Consider the following 17,956-nt stretch of genomic DNA (forward strand, 5'->3'; position numbering starts at 1 on the left):
TCTAACTTACATAGTTGTAACCACACTATGGTATAATCTTAAGAGATCCTGTGTGGCAGTTTAAGGAACTCATCAGCCTTCTCACACCAGGAATGCTACACTGAGTCATGCTGGCTCTACTGTGAATGCTAGTACTGGTTACTGGTGGCTTCTGCATTCCCTGTTTCTCTTCTTAGCGTCAGTTCATTAAAGACGATACTCTATCTCAGCCACTTTATTATAAGAAGATAGCTATGGCTGTCATGTAGAACGTTTTGCATATTCCAATTTTTTCTGTTGAATTGAGTATTTTTTTTTTTCAGCAGAGTCAATTTTATTTACTGAAACATAATCCAACCCAAAAAGCAAGACCAGGGAGTCATCTATTCTACGATGCCTGGGACTAGTTATTCTGCAATTTTTTATTGCATCCTATTTGTTTTGCTTTGTCATTTCCAAGTGCTGGAACACAAGCTTTTGAGATATTCAAGAATCCTCAGGCCTCTCAGCTTACTTTTTTAAGCAGTTGCTCATTCATGCAGAGTAAATCGCCATTAATATTGTAAAATATTGATTTGTATTACAAGTTATCTTTTAGATGACTTATTTGGGTTCTTTTGCTTTGCTCTTTCAGACAAAGCACCTTAGATGGGTACTTGGGTGTTTTTATTTAAAGTTGACTAGTAATGTACCTAGTCCTTTTTTTCTACAACAGAAAAGGACAGCTAACTTCTTTACTTTGGCCAGGGTTATAGCTAACCTCATCAAATATACTTCAGACTTGCCTTTCAGAATAGCATTTTGGTAACTTAGTAAGCTTCAAGTTTGTCTGCTTTGCTGCTGGCAGGAGTCCAGCTATGATGACCTGTTACTGCACTGCAATCTTGCTAGGGTTTTTTGTCTCTTTTTCTAAAAAAAAAAAACCTCTTTTTGAATTACTGCCAAACACCATGTCAGACATGCATAAGGTGAGAACTGGAATGGATTTGGTGTGAAAATACTGAAATTTCTGTTCTGTTTCATCTGGTAATGAGAAAACCTTTGAGCTTGTGCTAAGAGTTAGGTTTTGGGTTTGTGGTGGTTTTGGTTTTGTGGTTTGGTTTTGTTTTGGTTTGGTTTTGTTTAGGGTTTTTTTGATTGTTTTTGGGGGGTGTTTGGTTTTGGTATTTTTTGTTTTGTTTTTTTTTTATTTACTTGTTTCAGCTAAATCTGGGCATAATCATTAAAATTGTACAGCCTCATATGTACTACAGGACTTTCTAGTTAGTGCAGGTGAGGTCACATCTGAAGTTACTGCATCCAGTTCTGATATAAGGGGGAGGGGATTGGCGGAGGGCTACCAGGACTCCAGGCATCTACAGCGCATCACTGTGGAAAGAGACTGAGGGAGCTGGGCCTCTGTCATCTGGCAAAGAGGAAGATAAAGGGGAATCTTAATAGTGGCCTACAACTGTTTGAAGGGGAATTGCAGAGCAGAGCCAAAATTTTCTTGAAAAAGGTAGTTGATTATAATGAAGGGTAATAACAACTGATTGCACCTTAAAAGGCTGATGGGACATGAAGAAAACATATCTCACTTGGAGGGTAAGGCAGTACTGGAGCATAATTTTGATGTGAGCTAGTGGACTTAATTCCTCAAGATTTTTCAAGGCCTGACTAGACAAAGCTATGACTACCCTGAGCTGGTATTGGACTTAATGTTCTGAACAGGAGACTGGACAAGATGACCTTCTTTCCGCCCAGAGCTTTTGGGAGGATATGTAACAGTGCCTCCGTGTTGCTTCAGCTTCTTATCTGCAAAATTCTTCTGGCCCACAGCAACTTAACTTGGGAACTTGGGAGAAAGCAGTAGTAGGGGGAGGAAGCTGGGAGAATTGCTGCAGTTCAGAATAGGTAGGAAAATGTGAATATCAAATACTTCATGATGCAGCATCAAGCTGGCACTTTAAATGTCACATAAACCTGAGGAATATATATCGCCAACAAATAGTATTGCTTTCTCAGTCTCACTGGCAGTGATAGATTGTATGTATTGTGGCAATACTGTATGTTCCATGTAGTACACTGTATAATTAGTGGTATATACAGTACACTATAGCTATATTTTGCTGTATACATAGTGTGTTTCCAAATACAGTATAAGTTATTTAGCAAATGATCTATCTATAACTTGTGAAAATATATCCTTTTCTGTGAACTGGAGGTGATCAAGGTAGGGTAGTAAGTTTCCTGCAGCATATCACAAGGGGAATAGATAGGCATTTGGCAGGCAAACTAGACTGTAGTGTTACAGAAAAAACAGTAGGTCACATTCCCCATCATCACAAGGTCTGACTCTCAGATAAAAAAGCAAATTGACTTGAATTTCTGCTCTGAATTACCTTGCACTCTGCTTTAGAACATGAATTTGCTATTAATATTGCTACTTTAATATTAGTATACAATAAAGTATTGGGTTTAATCCTTCCCATATTAACAGTAAGTGTATATTGCCATCCTGCATAATTGTGATTTCACTGTGTTGTCATCTGTGACATAACTGGGTAACAAAAGGAATAAGCTAACAAAAAGTGAAAGTTTGCCAGCAGTTGCTTATTTCAAGTCTAGCTGTGAGGTGTCCACCTGGTATGCAGTAATGAGATACCAGGGTGCTGCATTTTTAATATACTGCTGCGCTCTTTCAGAGTGCTATTTTGACTTACCTCAGCTTCTTGTGCAGTCAGTCTCAAGTACAGCTCTCCCATGGAGCCAATAACAAAAATACCTACATGTGGTTTCTCAGTGCCTTGTTAATATATGTTGTAAAATAAAAACTTGTGAAGATTGAGCTGTGCTTGCTCAAATCATTTTGCTGCCTGCATACAGACCCATACTAAACCATCTGGACTCAGTGATTGCTGTTCAGTGGGGATCAGATGAACCTATGACCCTGTCACATGCACAAGGAATCTAGGAGCAACACTGAGCTACTGGTTGGTAAATAGGTAGTTGCTGAGCCCAGGCTATTCTAACTGCAGTATAAAAATGTAATGGGCCAAACTGGTTGGTTTTCATGAGGTTTTATAGCTTAAGATTGTTTTTTATGTAGAAAAAGCTTCCTCTGAGCTTAATCTGACTGATGTCAGAGAACATCAAATTGTAGGAAAGTTTGTCATTAAAGTTACTTTATTGGCTCCCAGAAATAGTTGACTAAGGAATCAAAGTTGGAACAGAACCAGCCTGCTTATCTTTCATACTCCTCATAGCCAGTGTTAACAGAGGTGGTCTTTCCTGCTTCATTATAAATGTAGGAAAAGAGGATCTGCTCTCCTAATTTTTTCTGTCTTTTCTTTGCTAAACATTATCTCAAGTACAAGACTCAGAGCCTGTCTTCCTCTCAGAATGTACTTCAGGCAGTAGGGATGCCATATACTGCATCCTGAAGTAACTTAAAACTTTATTTGCAAGCTGCTATCTGCTATGGTACCTTGTCTTCAGTGCCAGTTTTGTGAAGGGTTCTAAGGCTGATGAGTGGATCTCAACAGTTCAGTATGGCAGAACAGTAAGCTGAATTCTGTCTAGTTTTAATGACTATAATGTTGATTTTGACTGCTTTCTGTCGTCTTTGGTCTAGAAAATACTTGCAACTAAGCAGAATTATCTTGAGATTTTCTTTGGTATCTGAGTATGTTCTGCTTATAGCTCATGGATTTAAATAAGCTTCAACTATGGCTGTTTACTGTATTTATGTGTGAGCACTGGAGTTCATTTGGGCTCAATTCTCCCATGTACATTTTTACTTGGTGGAAGTTTTGAATCTGTGTGCTGTTAGGCCCAGGAACTTCCATTTAAAATTTTTTTCAGTGTTCTTGGAGGATGCTGGCTGTTCATAAATTTCAGACAAGTCTACCTGCTTCTGGTCTTACTCTCATGCTGCTAAGCTAAGTTCAAGAAACAACTAGTATAGTGATGATCTGAGCTTCTAAGTGGTCCTTTGCTTTACCCTGGGGTAGTGAAGGGTAGGAGACCTTCTTGTCAACCTTTAGAGGCCACTACTTGGTTCTCTCTGTTAGTTTAAGAGAGGAAAACCGGCTGTATAAAACAGAAGTGATAAATACTACCAGTGTTTGAAAACTTGCTTATTAGATATTAAGGAACTTACCAAATGTGTGAGATGTATGTACTGGTTCTGTTTTGAATAGAGCTATTAAATAAAATTAGCTTTGTCATGTAACAATAACCTCTTAAATGTTGGAAAATCAGGTGCTTAAATTGTGTTGAACCTAGACACATCATTTAGAGCATGAGCATATGGCTAATGAACATCTTCAATCTGGCAGTTCTAATTGGTCTGTTTCTTTATTCTGCTGCATTTTAACGGACAATTACTAGACCTCTTGGGAGAGGGTGAGTAATTTTTGATTTCTAACACTTTCAGATGTTAAGACTCCTTATAAAAAGCTCCAGCTTTCTGGAGTTGAGTAACTGTGGTCTCTTTCCCTCTTCCCCTTACTTTTCCTGTTTGATCTTCATTATATGGTTGCATATAGATAATCTGGCTGCACTTTCCGGTGTTACCTCTGAGCCACAGATTTCAGATCCATTTGCCCCAGAGCCTACTGCAACTACTGCTGCAACTACTGATACTACAACTACTTCAGCTGCTGCTGCTACAACTACAACTATTACTGCTGCCACGGCTGAAGTGGATCTCTTTGGAGGTTAGTTCGGTTGTAATAGTGCTCTGCAGCAGCTCATAAGGTAGATTAAGCTATGCTGGGTTTAGCTATTATAAATAAGGCATCTAATTTAATTAACAATACCAGAGGTGCCTATGTGTTGGATGCTGGGTGGAACAGGAAATGTAAACTGTCCAACTACCTCTTTGTTTGCTGTGCTTTTAGCTGATAGGCTCCTCTGCATATATATAGAAATGGAAAACTGTGTGCACTTAACACTGAGTTACCTTATGGTTGAATAACTAACAACCTTATTTTCAGGTCCTCACTGGGGTAAGCAGATATTCTTTCCACATTATTCAATAATTATGCACTGTACTATAATTCCTGGGGAAAAGCAATTGTGCTTTCATATTTGAAGAGGATGGATGTGGCAGCTTCCTGCCCCTTCATTACATGCCATGCTTGAGCTGTATTGTGTTTCTTTTGGATCTTACTGGTGAATACAGTATTGAGCTAGCTAAAATTACTGTATTTCAGCATTTTTGAATCTGGGTTTTATTTCACATAGCATTGACAGTAAATTAAAGTGGCAGTGAACTTGTACTAAGTGCCAACTATACAACTAATGTAGAGGAAAAATAGTCTTATAGTTTAGTTAGGCTCTTTCAGTCTCTAATGTTAGCTGCTAACCTCATAATTAAGAATAACTGTCCCCCTATATGTTGTCAGTTTTTTTCTTACTCTCATACAGCAAGAGGCTTCTCAACAGCATGTCAGAAATTACCTTTTCTTTTTAACATTATACCAGCCCAGGTTAATGGAGAAATATTCTGATTTACAAACTATGAACATATTTAAGATCACCCAACTATTTTTCTAGTTTTCTCTTCCTCTGATGCATACTTTCAGCATGACAGTGCACCTAAGGAATTAGTAATTTACTTGTTATCAAAACTGAATTCCAGTGTGTTTTATGTGGGGTTATTCATCGCTTCTAGCGACAGGAGTGCTGGATAGGTCTGATACATAAACACTTTGTCTGCAAAGGTGTTTCCTGAAGACTGAAAGTTCCCAGTTGGAAGACTTTTTAGGACTGACTTCAACAGACAGCTCTAAGTTATCCCCAATAAAACTGCCAAGTTATAAGAAAGGAGTACAACTGCTACCTGCTACTTCACCCCTCCTTTTACAAAGATGGGTACTAGTCCAAGTGCCTCAGTTCAGAAGCAATTTTAAAACAATTGTGGGCAGTGGTTCTGGACACCACTAGGGGCAAGAAGAGTGTCTGATGCTGGTTACTCGCAGAAGCCAAAGCCTGTGCTCATTAACACCCCTGTAGATGCATAGCATGTGAAACTTCTGGTATGTAGACATTGGGCTCAAGCCAGTCTTGGATACAGCACTTTCAAACTGCATTATTATTATTTAGCATCGATATTGGACTTAAAAAAACCTAAATGATACTTAAATGGCTATAAATCACTGTAAACTCTCAACAGGATAAGAAAAACACCAGCACTCTCCTATTCTTAAGGTAGTACAGCAGCAAGATGCATCCTTCTTTTTTCCAACTTTTTCACTATTCTGTGCTTGGAAAATGGCTACTGCCAAATCATGTGTCTACTTCCATGTTTATAAAGTGGCAAAGAGAGTAACAAAGTGCTGGATGCTTTTAGTTTCTAGAGATTTAACTGACCATTAGATTGCTTAGTGGCACATATTAAGAAGCAGAGTTGCCTTCATTCTCCAATGTGGAAAGAATTTTACTTTTGCAGTATCCAGACTTCCATGACTTGATCTCTTAATTTAAAGAGAATGTATTTTGTTGCTCAAATACTATAAATCTCTGATAGATTGTATATTAGAAGAATGCTGACTCTTTCCTGGAAGACATCAGACAAAGCAAGGTTTTCTTATTTACAATAGCAGAAAATCTCTAGTTCTTGAGAAAAAATTCTAAACACACTCAGCAGCAAAGGTACTTTTGCAGTGCCTTCAAGACACCCACAGATCAGACCCTTTTAAGACCCTGGAGTCCATATTGAACTTCCGTCGCTCTACTCATGTTTTAGTGTTGGGGTTTTTTATGGGGGGTGTGTGTGGTTTATTGGTTTTGGTGGGTATTTTTTGTTTGTTTGGGATTTTTTTGTGTGTTCCCCTGAAGGTTGTTCTGTTAGTGATGTTCCATACATTCCTTGTTACTTTAAGACTGTGTACAACACGGAACTTGTAGGTTCGGAGCATTTACAAATGCTCTCTAGCTTTTGTGGTGCCAGGAATGCTTACACTCAATAAGTAAGTGTTTGACCTTTGGGATCATAGAATCATAGAATCGTTAGGGTTGGAAAGGACCTTAAGATCATCTAGTTCCAACCCCCTGCTGTGGGCAGGGACACCTTACAATAAATCATATCACCCAAGGCCTCGTCCAACCTGGCCTTGAACACTGCCAGGGATGGAGCGTTCACACCCTCCCTGGGCAACCTATTCCAGTGCCTCACCACCCTAACAGGAAAGAATTTCCTTCTTATATCCAATCTAAACTTCCCCTGTTTAAGTTTTAACCCGTTACCCCTTGTCCTGTCACTACAGTCTCTAATGAAGAGTCCCTATAGGGGACTCCCTATAGCTTCCCTATAGGCCCCCTTCAGATACTGGAAGGCTGCTAGGAGGTCTCCATGCAGCCTTCTCTTCTCCAGGCTGAACAGCTCCAACTTCCTCAGCCTGTCTTCATACGGGAGGTGCTTCAGTCCCCTGATCATCCTCGTGGCCCTCCTCTGGACTTGTTCCAACAGTTCCATGTCCTTTTTATGTAGAGGACACCAGAACTGCACACAATACTCCAAGTGAGGTCTCACAAGAGCAGAGTAGAGGGGCAGGATCACCTCCTTCGACCTGCTGGTCACGCTCCTTTTGATGCAGCCCAGGATAAGGTTGGCTTTCTGGGCTGCAAACGCACACTGCTGGCTCATGTTCATTTTCTCATCGACCAGCACCCCCAAGTCCTTCTCCGCAGGGCATGCTACAGAAAGACTTCAAGGTCATGTTAACTTTTTGCAGCTTGCCAATTCTTAGCTGCTTTCCATGGTTCCTTATGGTGAGGTGTGGTAGGGGAAGGTACGGGAGCACTGATCTCAGGAGAAAGAATGTAGAGTCTTCAGGGAGTGGCTGGGTAGGGTAAGGAAGTTGAAAGCTGCAGGAGACAGGGAGCCAAACTGATGGAAGAAGCAGAAGAGGAGACCCTGCAGGAACGACTGTTGACTTACTTTCTTGCTCTGTATCACTGATACTTTAGCTGATAGGAGCCTGCATGCTCCTTATGGCTGGGCTTTGTTTCTTAAAAGGAAAAGCAGCTTTGCATTAAGTATTCATTTCTAACATGGTCTTGGAACGCAGAGAAAGAAATGCAGCATTGATCCAGCATAGGGTTTTTTTTGAAGAATTTAATCTGATTAATGGGCAAGCTTTCAGTTACCTGGGCCAGCTTGAAGAATTCCTTATCTTGTTTCTGATAAATAAGAGAAGGCCGTTTTCAAATTACAGCTGGAATCATTCCTGAGGGAGAAATGTAAAGGTAGAAGAAAGGCAAAATACCTTGAAATGCTGTATCTTAATAGTAGATTTGGACACGGTGTTTTTAGATGCTAGTAATGCATGTTCTTAAGTTATATTTTTTGTAGGATTACACTGTATGCCGTTCAGATAACAAGTCATGACAGACACTGTGCAAATGTCAGTTATTAAGCATTTACCTGAGATGAATAGTAGGAAGGAGAACTATGGTTTCCCCTTTAAAGAAACTAAATGCAAAGCAGTTTAAAACTTTTCGGCATTAAAGGGCTAATGAATGTCGCTTATGCTGGAACATGCTGGTATAGCAAACTAGTACTTTTTTAAAGAAACAGACTAAATCCCGTTATTCTTATGATTCTTTCCTAGCTCTGAGCCCAGTGGAATATTTCATGTTAGCTTAGGTCAGGTTCTCCATGTCAAAAGTAATGGAAGGTGGCTGAAGAGGAAAAACCTGTGGAAAAAGAAGAAAGTTCTTTTCACCTCTGCACTTTAGTTCTGTGATCTTTCCTACACTTGTGCCTTCCATAGGGTTGTTTCACATGTTGTGTAATACATGAAATGATTATACGTCAGCTGTATCATCCCTTACAGTGCTGGATATGCAAATGCAGTGTTACTATGCTGATATGGAGGAACCCAAAAGAAACAGTCCTGGTTTTTGTTCGTTTGTGTTGTTGAGGGGTTTGGTTTTTTTTTATTTGGGGATATTTTGTTTGGCTAATAAAATATGCAATACATAATTGTATCCATTTCTGCATATCATCCTAGATTTTAGCAGAGGGCATTTGTTTAGGTACAGCAGAGCTTTTTGAAAGGCTTCAAAGAACTCGATAGATGTTAACTTAAAAACCAACCAACCAACCAAATCAAACCAAAACCAAAAATAACCCAAATCCCCCAAACCAACCAACAAACAAAAAACCTAAAACCAAGCAACAAACAAGCAAACAACACGCCCCCAGTTCCAACTGTGAGTTGTAGGGTCACCTTTCCAGGTTGGTTTGTCTCTATGTTCATACAGATTTCTTGAACTTCTCAGAGCAAGTAATACTTAAAAATCTCCTTTAGATTCCATTATGAACTTGGGTGTTTATTCTACCTGCAATTAAACCCAAGTATATGCTGCTAAAGAAAATGATACTGCTTGGCATTATCATGCCAAGCGGTATCATGCATGATTTATTCAAAAGTGGCAATAAATAATAAAGCTGGTGCCAAGCTTGCTGTTCACTTCTATCTATGGGCTGGAAGGAATTTGTGCCCACCCTAACCTACAGCTTGTTGCACATGGAACTTCAGTAGTCTCCATACGGACAGAAATAGGTGTTACTCTGAGGCCAAAGTGGTCACAACATAGGACTAGTGAATAAGTATGTGTTCTGAAATTGCACTTTATATGAACTCTGGAATCTATAATACTGGGAAATAGTTGCAAGTCTTATTGACGAACTTCTGTGCTGTTAGCCTCCAAACTGTGCTCTTTTGAAAGAGCCCAGGGTGACCCTCCCTCTGAAAGCTGCCGCTATGGAGCAAAATCCAACACGTGGCCGTATTCATAGTGTATTCATATGCAGTACAATTCAAAACTCTTCAGTCCGGTTCTGTGTTAAATTTCTTCTGTGTGGTTATGCCAGTGTCTGGTGTACGTACAATACAATACTGTGATGTTTGACAAACCATGGGTTTTTAATTATTTGTTTTACTTGGACAACTGCCATCCAGTTTTGTCGTTGACCGCTGTTATATGAAAAATAGAATTATATTTGAAATGGCTTATTAGCAGGCCTTTTTTGCTATTAACTCATTTTAATTCTATTGTACAAGACTAATTGGCTTCCGTCTCTTCTGTTGAAGTTTCAGTGCATGTTCTTTTGAGCTTTTTAGATTAACTGGCACAAACTTGTTTTTAAAATGGTTTGTTTTCATTTTAAAATGACAGTCAAGTTAAAGCATGTTAAGCTTTTTTCCTGTACTAGTTTGACAGTGCAATCGCAGTATCCCCCAACAGTTGTTTTTTTTTGTTATTGTTGTTATTTGTTTGGTTTTATTTTAACTTGCAAACTTTGTAGCAGTAGAAAAATGGCCTTTATGAGCACCTTGAAGTATTTAATCTTAGTTGTGCAGTCTTTTTGTGAAGAAATTGCTTGCCTGTGGGGATAGTCCAAATGGCACTGCCCATTAGGACTCCCATTAGGACTACTTCATGGAAGTAAGAGCTACAGATGGTGGTCTAAGCCGAGGAATAATGCTGTAAAAGTTCAGAGCGTGAAGTTTAAACATACCACTTAGTAAGTGGCAAACAAAATAACTGTTGAAGAAAACTCATAAGCAAGAAATTCCAAAACCCCAAAGCGGTTGTTTTCCCTAACTTGACTGGTTGGCCTAGAGGTGATCCTACAAGGAGAGACAGCTATTGCTGGCCAGCAGTTAAGGTGAACATTCTTAATCTGTCAGAAACAAGCTAAGTAAATATAACCTGTGCATCAGGTTATGGCTTCAGAAACACTGAATTGGAATACTCTTAAGAAACAAGTAAGTTCGATTTCTCAGGTGTTGCATGCCTGACTTGGCTCAAAAACTAGAAATAGTAGATGCAAATCTTTGCCAATGTAATGGGATTTTTATTTGTTACAGTGCTTAAGTTTGCAAAGCACTATGCAAGCAAATTCAGATTTGCAGACTAATCACACGTATTACAGGCTTTGAGCATGCAAGTTTTTAATACCTTTTTTAACGTCAACTTACTACCATATCTCTGCTCTTTCTTCATTAGTTAATTTTGGGTAGTACATGAGCATGCTGCTCTGAACCCTTATACAATGAGAATAATGCCTTTTACACTCACTGTATTTCCCGTGGGCAACCCAAGAAGCTCCGTCTTCAAACCCCGTCTAGAACCTGCTCGCGTGGGGCTGAGGGAGAGACAAAGCGTATTGTGCTGCATGACTTGTCTTGCTGTCAGAGTAACAACATTCATGTTGTATAAGGGGATCTACCTGTGCAATTTAACTTGGTTCTTTTACTATATTTTTCTTCTCTTTATCCTTTTTCTTTTGATTTCTATTCTTAAACTGCACCCAAGATGCCTTTGCAGCTTCTCCTGGGGAAGCCCCTGCAGCAGCTGAAGGGGCAGCAGCACCAGCTACCCCAACCCCTGTAGCAGCAGCTCTTGATGCATGTTCAGGAAATGGTGGGTTTTATGTCATTAGACGGTCTCTTGTTTTGCTGTTTTTTTGTTCAAACTACATGGCAGTGTGTTTTTCTGAAATCTTCATAGTGTTTGCAATTGGTCAAAACAAACCTTAGACTGAAAAGCATGCTTGACAAAATTGCCTGTTTCCAAGTCTCAGTAACTTTGTGATTATTTGGTAATGATAATAAACAATTCTGTCGGTGCTGAGTTTTGTAAGCAGTAACCTGCTAACCTGGATGTTCTTCTGTCCTATTTCTGTCTTTTATTTTTGGCCTTGTCAAACAGCCTTTGAAAGTTCTCCCCTTTAGTAAATAGACTGCTCAGCCTTTCAGATGGTCTTTATTTTGGAAAAACATAAGTAACGTGTCTGGATAAGTAAGCTAGATGTTAGAGTGACTTCCTCTGTGTGTGTGTTTGCAGTGTGTGCATTGCCTGTAGTTGCTTTGTTCTTGACTTCCTGCCTCACTGATCCTAAGTATGCATACACATATATTTCCCCTCTCCTTTTTACAAGACCCCTTTGCCCCATCCGAAGGTAGTGCAGAGGCTGCTCCTGAGCTGGACCTCTTTGCTATGAAGCCAACAGAGACTGCTGTTCCTGTAGTTACCCCTACAACTAGTGCAGCCACTCCAGTTCCTGCAACAACTCCTTCTCCAGCTGCTGCTGTTGCTGCTGCTGCTACTGCTACTACAGCTACTGCCACTACCACTACTGCCACCACTTCTGCTACCGCCACCACCTCTGCTCCTCCTGCTCTAGATATCTTTGGTGGTAATTTTGTTTTTAACTCTTTGATTCTGGTGGATTGATCTGTCAGAGTACAGAACAAACAAATCCATGTTGCATGCATGCTGTGTGCTAGGCTTTCAAACCAGAGAGCCTGTTAACTTCAAATACAATGTGCAAAACTTGAAAGTTCTGCTTTCAGTTCCACCTTTCAAAAATGAGTTCAAGATGTGTTATGTTCTTGGCCTTAGATTTATTTGAGTCTGTTCCTGATGTACCTGCAGCACCTAAACCAGATGCTACTCCTAGCATAGATCTCTTTGGTACAGGTAAAGAGCGAGTTTTTCCAACACTCTGTTGCTTTGATGCTGTGCAATGATGTGAACTGTCTTGAGTGATACTTACTTTTCCTTGTTTTTTCTTGCATTTCTGGAAGATGCTTTTTCATCTCCACCACATGGAGCTTCTCCTGTGCCTGAGAGTTCTCTCACTGCTGATCTCTTATCTGGTGAGTGCTTGTTTTCACAGGCCATCCTACAGACTTCCTGGGTTTGGTTGTTTGTTTTTTTCCCAAAAGTAAAGGAAAAAGGGGGAAAAAAAATAATGAAAACAGCCCAACCCAAACTTCTTGCCAATTTATGTCTTTGAGCCGATATACTAAGTTGAGGGTTTGATGCTTTGGTCACAAGATGTACAGTTGCTGAAGATGCAAACCATGAAGTGGCTGACACTGAAGCTGAGTGAGTAATGTGGTTGTTGAGAGAATAAATATACCGCTAAGCATAACAGGATTCTTAATAAGCAATGCTTTCTGTAAAGTACTGTGGTTTTCAGTTGCCATGTGGGAAATGTAACCCTTTCTATTTGCAGTTCTGAAGACTGTTACCTGAATTTACCAACCCTGTGGTTCTAGCTGGTGGAGCCCATGTGGCTTTGAAATATTTAGCTATCATTGTTGCCTTGCTGATACTAAATATTATTTATCCTGTGCTTACTGCAGTGGATGCATTTGCAGCCCCCTCTCCTCTACCCACTGCCTCTCCAGCAAAGGTGGATTCTTCAGGTGTGATTGACCTATTTGGTGGTGGGTATTTTTCTTTCCTCACCACTTCAGAGTTGAATCACTTCATTTCAATTACCTTTGCGCTTTGCTAAAGCTGTAGGTTTCTTCTCACAGCTTTTCTATGTCGCAATATGGCTAAGAATGGCATGTCCACTTCTTAGTATTGCACAATAATGAACTGCAAATAAGCTGTCATTCATTCACTGTGGTCATTCTGTTGTCATGACACTTGCCATTCTGTTTTCAGTCAGTGTATGTCTGGCTCTTCCTCAGAAATCCAATGAAAGTCTGTTGTGTTCTTTTTCTTTTTTGGAACTCTCCATGTCACACTGTTTTCACTCAGTTCCGTTTCTCAAAACAGCTGAAGTTTTGAGCATGACTTGTTTCAAACTGGGTATCTGGATCACAGGATTTTTGCTGGATTTGACAAGGTGGAAATTAGGATGAGCACAACCAATTTTAGGAGTGTTGTATAACAGGAATGTTGCTTAAAAGTAGAGAATTTTCAAACATTAGTGAAATATTCCTCTAAAAAGACTTATTGTGAGTTAGTAGGTTCTGCCTGGAATTATTCCCAGCTCTCATCTGATGCATTCATCTGCAAAGGGCTTAACTCTCTCGTCTAGGAATGCTGTGGTTTGTATAGGTTTTCTGAGAAGAGGCCCAACTAAAAGACAAGTGATTTCTTTCTACTACTGGTTTGTTGCACCTCCTTTTTTCCACCTGAACTTTGCACCCATCGTACTTCTCTGCATTAAAGATGGCCAAGCACTTTCATTTTCTTCTTCTGATGAATGAAATGGTTATCTTTTTGTCATCTTTTGTGGACAATAAATGACTAATTGATGCCTTTAATATTGAACTCTACCTTTTCTTGATGCTTTCTGGAATTCCCTTTAGATGCTTTTGGAAGTAGTGCTTCTGAGCCCCAGCCCGCAACCCAGGCTGCTTCTAGTTCCTCAGCTTCTGCAGACCTACTTGCTGGTAATAAAGAACTTCTAAAAACTTGTTATTTTAAGGCAAAAGTAAGACATGTCATTGAAATTGTTTATATTCCTGAGTGTAAGTGGATTCCTGCAGTGGAATAAAATACTTGTTCACAAGATTTCCTAGTACTTTAGGGGCCTTAAATTAAAACCAGTTTTTTATAATGGAGGCACTGTACTGAAGTACAAGTTAACTTCCTAGATTATCTTCTTCCCATGCTCTTCATTTTCCTGCCACCTGCACAAACCTTGTCTTTTCTGTACTGGTCACGGAATAGGAGTGTATACATAAAGTTTCTTTGGCTGACTGTAGCAGTACTTAAGCAGTATTGCAGGCTATGCTGCTGTTCCTTACTGCTAATTCATCTTAATTTCTTGGTTATACACTTAAATGGTAGGAGCTTGAATGAATAATTTGGTAGTAGTCTTGCATTTAGCTAGGAAGAGTGGGGTGATGAGAGAGAGCTTTTCTGAGTACAAGGGCATAGAAGTGATAGAGACGCTCTATTTATACAGGATGAGGTCTCTGCTAGTGCTGGGTGTGGGATCACTGTCACACCCTATTTCAAGGGTTGAATAACTGTATCATTGTAGTCTGCATCCTACAGATAGCTTCAGCAGAACTCTGTACTGTTCTCCAAAATTCATGCTATATCATGTATCTTAGTGGCTCTAGTGATGATGCTGAACAGTTGTGACTCCACCCCATGCCAGTTTAAAGTTTGTAGAGAACAAGAGGAAGATACAGGTAGGTGCTTGCACACCGAAGCCAGCTCAGAAGAGGATACATTCTCTAGTACCTGCTCTAAGTGTGGCTGTTGCCCAGTTGTGCTGCAGGAAGGTAGAAGTAGTCTAGATAATAATAATAATTAATAATAATAAATAATAATAATAATGTACATGTCCATTCTCTGTCAGTTCCAGTGCTGGCAAGCCAGCTGCTTAAAGTGGCACATAATGCATAAATGCGTGCTAAAGCTTTAGTACAGGCAACTTCAGGATTTTAAGGTGGAAGACCACCTTTTTTTTAAACATTGGTTCAACAGTCTATGGATAGCTTAAGGCTGGACATAGGGCTTTAAGTAGTAGGTTCTGAAACATACCAGTTGTTTGCAGTTTTATGTTATTGGTTCTGTTTCAAAGCTGTTATTGGGCAGAAGCTCATCCTGCTTATGCAAACATTGCAATACAAAATATTTTGTCTTTATCCATAACTAACCTTAAATTTCAGTAGGAATTATGTTCCAGATGGCTTAAACTTCATCAGTGTGCTCTCTGAATCTGATGAATCACATTAAATCAAAACCAAAATTATAAAGAGGATGTAATAAGTCTAAATACATAAGCAGGCCTGAAGCAGTCAGGGTGAATAGATGATTTAAAGACAAAAATTATTTTTGCTTTGAATATACATTCACAAGGGCTCCAAGTAGGTTTTAATCTTTTTTTGTTTTGGCAGATAGAGTCTGTAAACATCACAGCATATTGCTAAACATTTGTTCACTCTAGATAATGGCAGATGTATAGCCTGCAGTGTAATCCAGTTTTAAAAGTAAGTGTGTCCAGAATTCATATGGTGGCTAAAGGCTTGTCCTTCATGGTTTCTGAGTGTTTGGTTGCACTAAGTGTTTATATGCAAATGTTATGAGCATACTTACTGTGCATCAGTGTCTTAAGTGTTCTGCTCTCAAGTTTCTAGTCTCTTCTTGCCTCACGTAACAAATATGGTAGGGTTTTTTTCATGCTTTTCTAAGCCTCTCAGCAGACAAGACTAGAACTATGCTGATAAATACATAAATACATGCTGATAAATTCCCTTCTAGATACTTGTATCCAGTTAAAATGTGTGCATGTGTATCCCAGTACGTACCGTAATAGCACGTCCTTACAAGAAATAGTACTTGAATGTGTAAGCAAAAGCAAACTCGAAGTCGGGCAGCTGGGGGTGTCCACATGTAACTTGGTTGCTGCTGTTTCTGCAGACTCACCCTGGGTCTTGTGCAAGCCTCAGACAACTACGAACTTAATCCGTTAAAGCATTTTTATGGCTTCTGTGCCTGATGTTGCTGTTAAGTTGCACAAAGCTAAAAGCTGTGGAATTAAGATCACTCAGGAAATGGGAAGGATCTAACTGAGCATGGAGATGACTCCAGTGCTTTAGGAATTGCTGCAGTCAGCTGCCTTTGTCATCCCTGTATCTTGTCAGCCTGCTTCTGGTCTGATTCTTCAGAGCTTTATTACATTTTTGGAGATAGTTGAATGCATGGAGGTTTGCCTTGGGACAGGTCATAGAATCATAGAATAGAATCATAGAGTAGTTAGGGTTGGAAAGGACCTTAAGATTTTCTAGTTCCAACCGCCCCACCATGGGCAGGGACACCTCCCACTAAACCATGCCACCCAAGGCTCTGTCCAGCCTGGGCTTGAACACCACCGGGGATGGAGCATTCACAACTTCCCTGGGCAACCCATTCCAGTGCCTCATTGCCCTTACAGTAAATAATTTCTTCCTTATATCCAGTCTAAACTTCCCCTGTTTAATTTTTAGCCTGTTACCCCTTGTCCTATCACTACAGTCCCTAATGAAGGGTCCCTCCCCAGCACCCCTATAGCCCCCCTTCAGTTACTGGAAGGTGATGATTTAGGACAGATACTTTCAAATGAGTAAATGTTCAAGCTTCTGTATATAGGCAGAAATGATTAGCTGGACAAATAAGGACTGTAAGGCAGGACATTCCCTGAAATAAACTGAAGGCCGTGGTGGAGCACTGGCTTGTCACTGCCTTGTGTTCAGCTGTGGCAAAATAACGCTTCCTACAGTGATCTAGGGGAAAAACAATACAGCCTGCAGGTTGTTCAGAATGTTTTTTGCTGTATTTGTGTAGTCACGGTTGGAGCACTGAACTCGGATCTGATCTGCACGGGCAGATGGGTTAAAAACATGACCAAGAGACTGAAGGTGTAGTACAGAGGTCTCAGATGTGACTGTCAAGAAGAGATTGAATAAGAAGAGTGGCTTATAACTACAGAAAATTGAGAAAGTGTCATATATCTGTTCTCATTTCAATAGTCTTTACATATTTAATCATTTTCCAGAGTCTGTAGATAATATAAATAAGCTTTAGTTGCAAGGGAGATCAAATTATATGGAGGCCAAGGGAGGGATTTTGAGAACAGTCATGAGTTGGGTTTATTTGTTTAAATATAGGGTTTATAATATACACATTAACCTTAATCACGGAGATTCTCCAGCCTACAAGCAGTTCACTTGCGGATGCTGTTGATCTTGCTTTGGTGTGGGGGTTAGGGTAGCGCAGTAGGCACTAGCTTGAAGAGATCTTTATGAGGGAGACCAGAATGTTTTAAGATGGTAAGAGAGGCTAAACTGGATTAGGAAGACAGTGTCTTCTGAATTACTGTTATAGTGGTTGATGGATGATCATAGGCTTTTCTCAAGTTAGTCCTCTTTTTATCTTTTTCCTCAACTAGTTCTTGATTGTTGCGTTCTGCCTGTGTAGTTACTTATCTAGAATGACAGTGTGTAGTACTGGAAGAATTGTGTCCTCTGCTTGATTGGCCAGGCTCTGCAGAAGTCTAAATAACAAACGTTAAAGTTTTTATTGGTGACTGATAGAATTTTAGATTCCGTGGGTCATACCTGACATACCAAGTATGCTTGTGTACTACTGAGTTATTTGCATTGGTCTAGTAAGAACTGTCTCTATTCTACTGCCTTTTATAGATCAATTTTTTTGGTTTGGTTTGGTTTGGGTT

The 17,956-nt window shown here is 39.8% G+C and overlaps 1 protein-coding gene across 19 annotated transcripts in view; it reads left to right on the plus strand.

The window, feature by feature from the left end:
• Positions 1-17,956, plus strand: part of SNAP91 (synaptosome associated protein 91) — a 70,004-nt gene that overhangs the window by 41,364 nt on the left and 10,684 nt on the right. For 7 of the 19 annotated variants that reach the window (XM_057412419.1, XM_057412426.1, XM_057412420.1 and 4 more), the window contains exons 14-21: positions 4,351-4,365; positions 4,509-4,679; positions 11,296-11,403; positions 11,921-12,178; positions 12,385-12,462; positions 12,570-12,641; positions 13,134-13,217; positions 14,097-14,180. In XM_057412419.1, the coding sequence (XP_057268402.1) occupies positions 4,351-4,365; positions 4,509-4,679; positions 11,296-11,403; positions 11,921-12,178; positions 12,385-12,462; positions 12,570-12,641; positions 13,134-13,217; positions 14,097-14,180 (870 nt within the window). The remainder of the gene's footprint in view (positions 1-4,350; positions 4,366-4,508; positions 4,680-11,295; positions 11,404-11,920; positions 12,179-12,384; positions 12,463-12,569; positions 12,642-13,133; positions 13,218-14,096; positions 14,181-17,956) is intronic. The other 12 variants (XM_057412427.1, XM_057412430.1, XM_057412428.1 and 9 more) reach the window with 9 other exon arrangements.

The sequence above is a fragment of the Pezoporus wallicus genome, unplaced genomic scaffold, assembly GCF_028554395.1.
Source record: "Pezoporus wallicus isolate ANWC-B61680 ecotype Strahan unplaced genomic scaffold, APGP_CSIRO_Pwel_v1 contig_4788, whole genome shotgun sequence".
Classification (NCBI taxonomy): Eukaryota; Metazoa; Chordata; class Aves; order Psittaciformes; family Psittacidae; genus Pezoporus; species Pezoporus wallicus.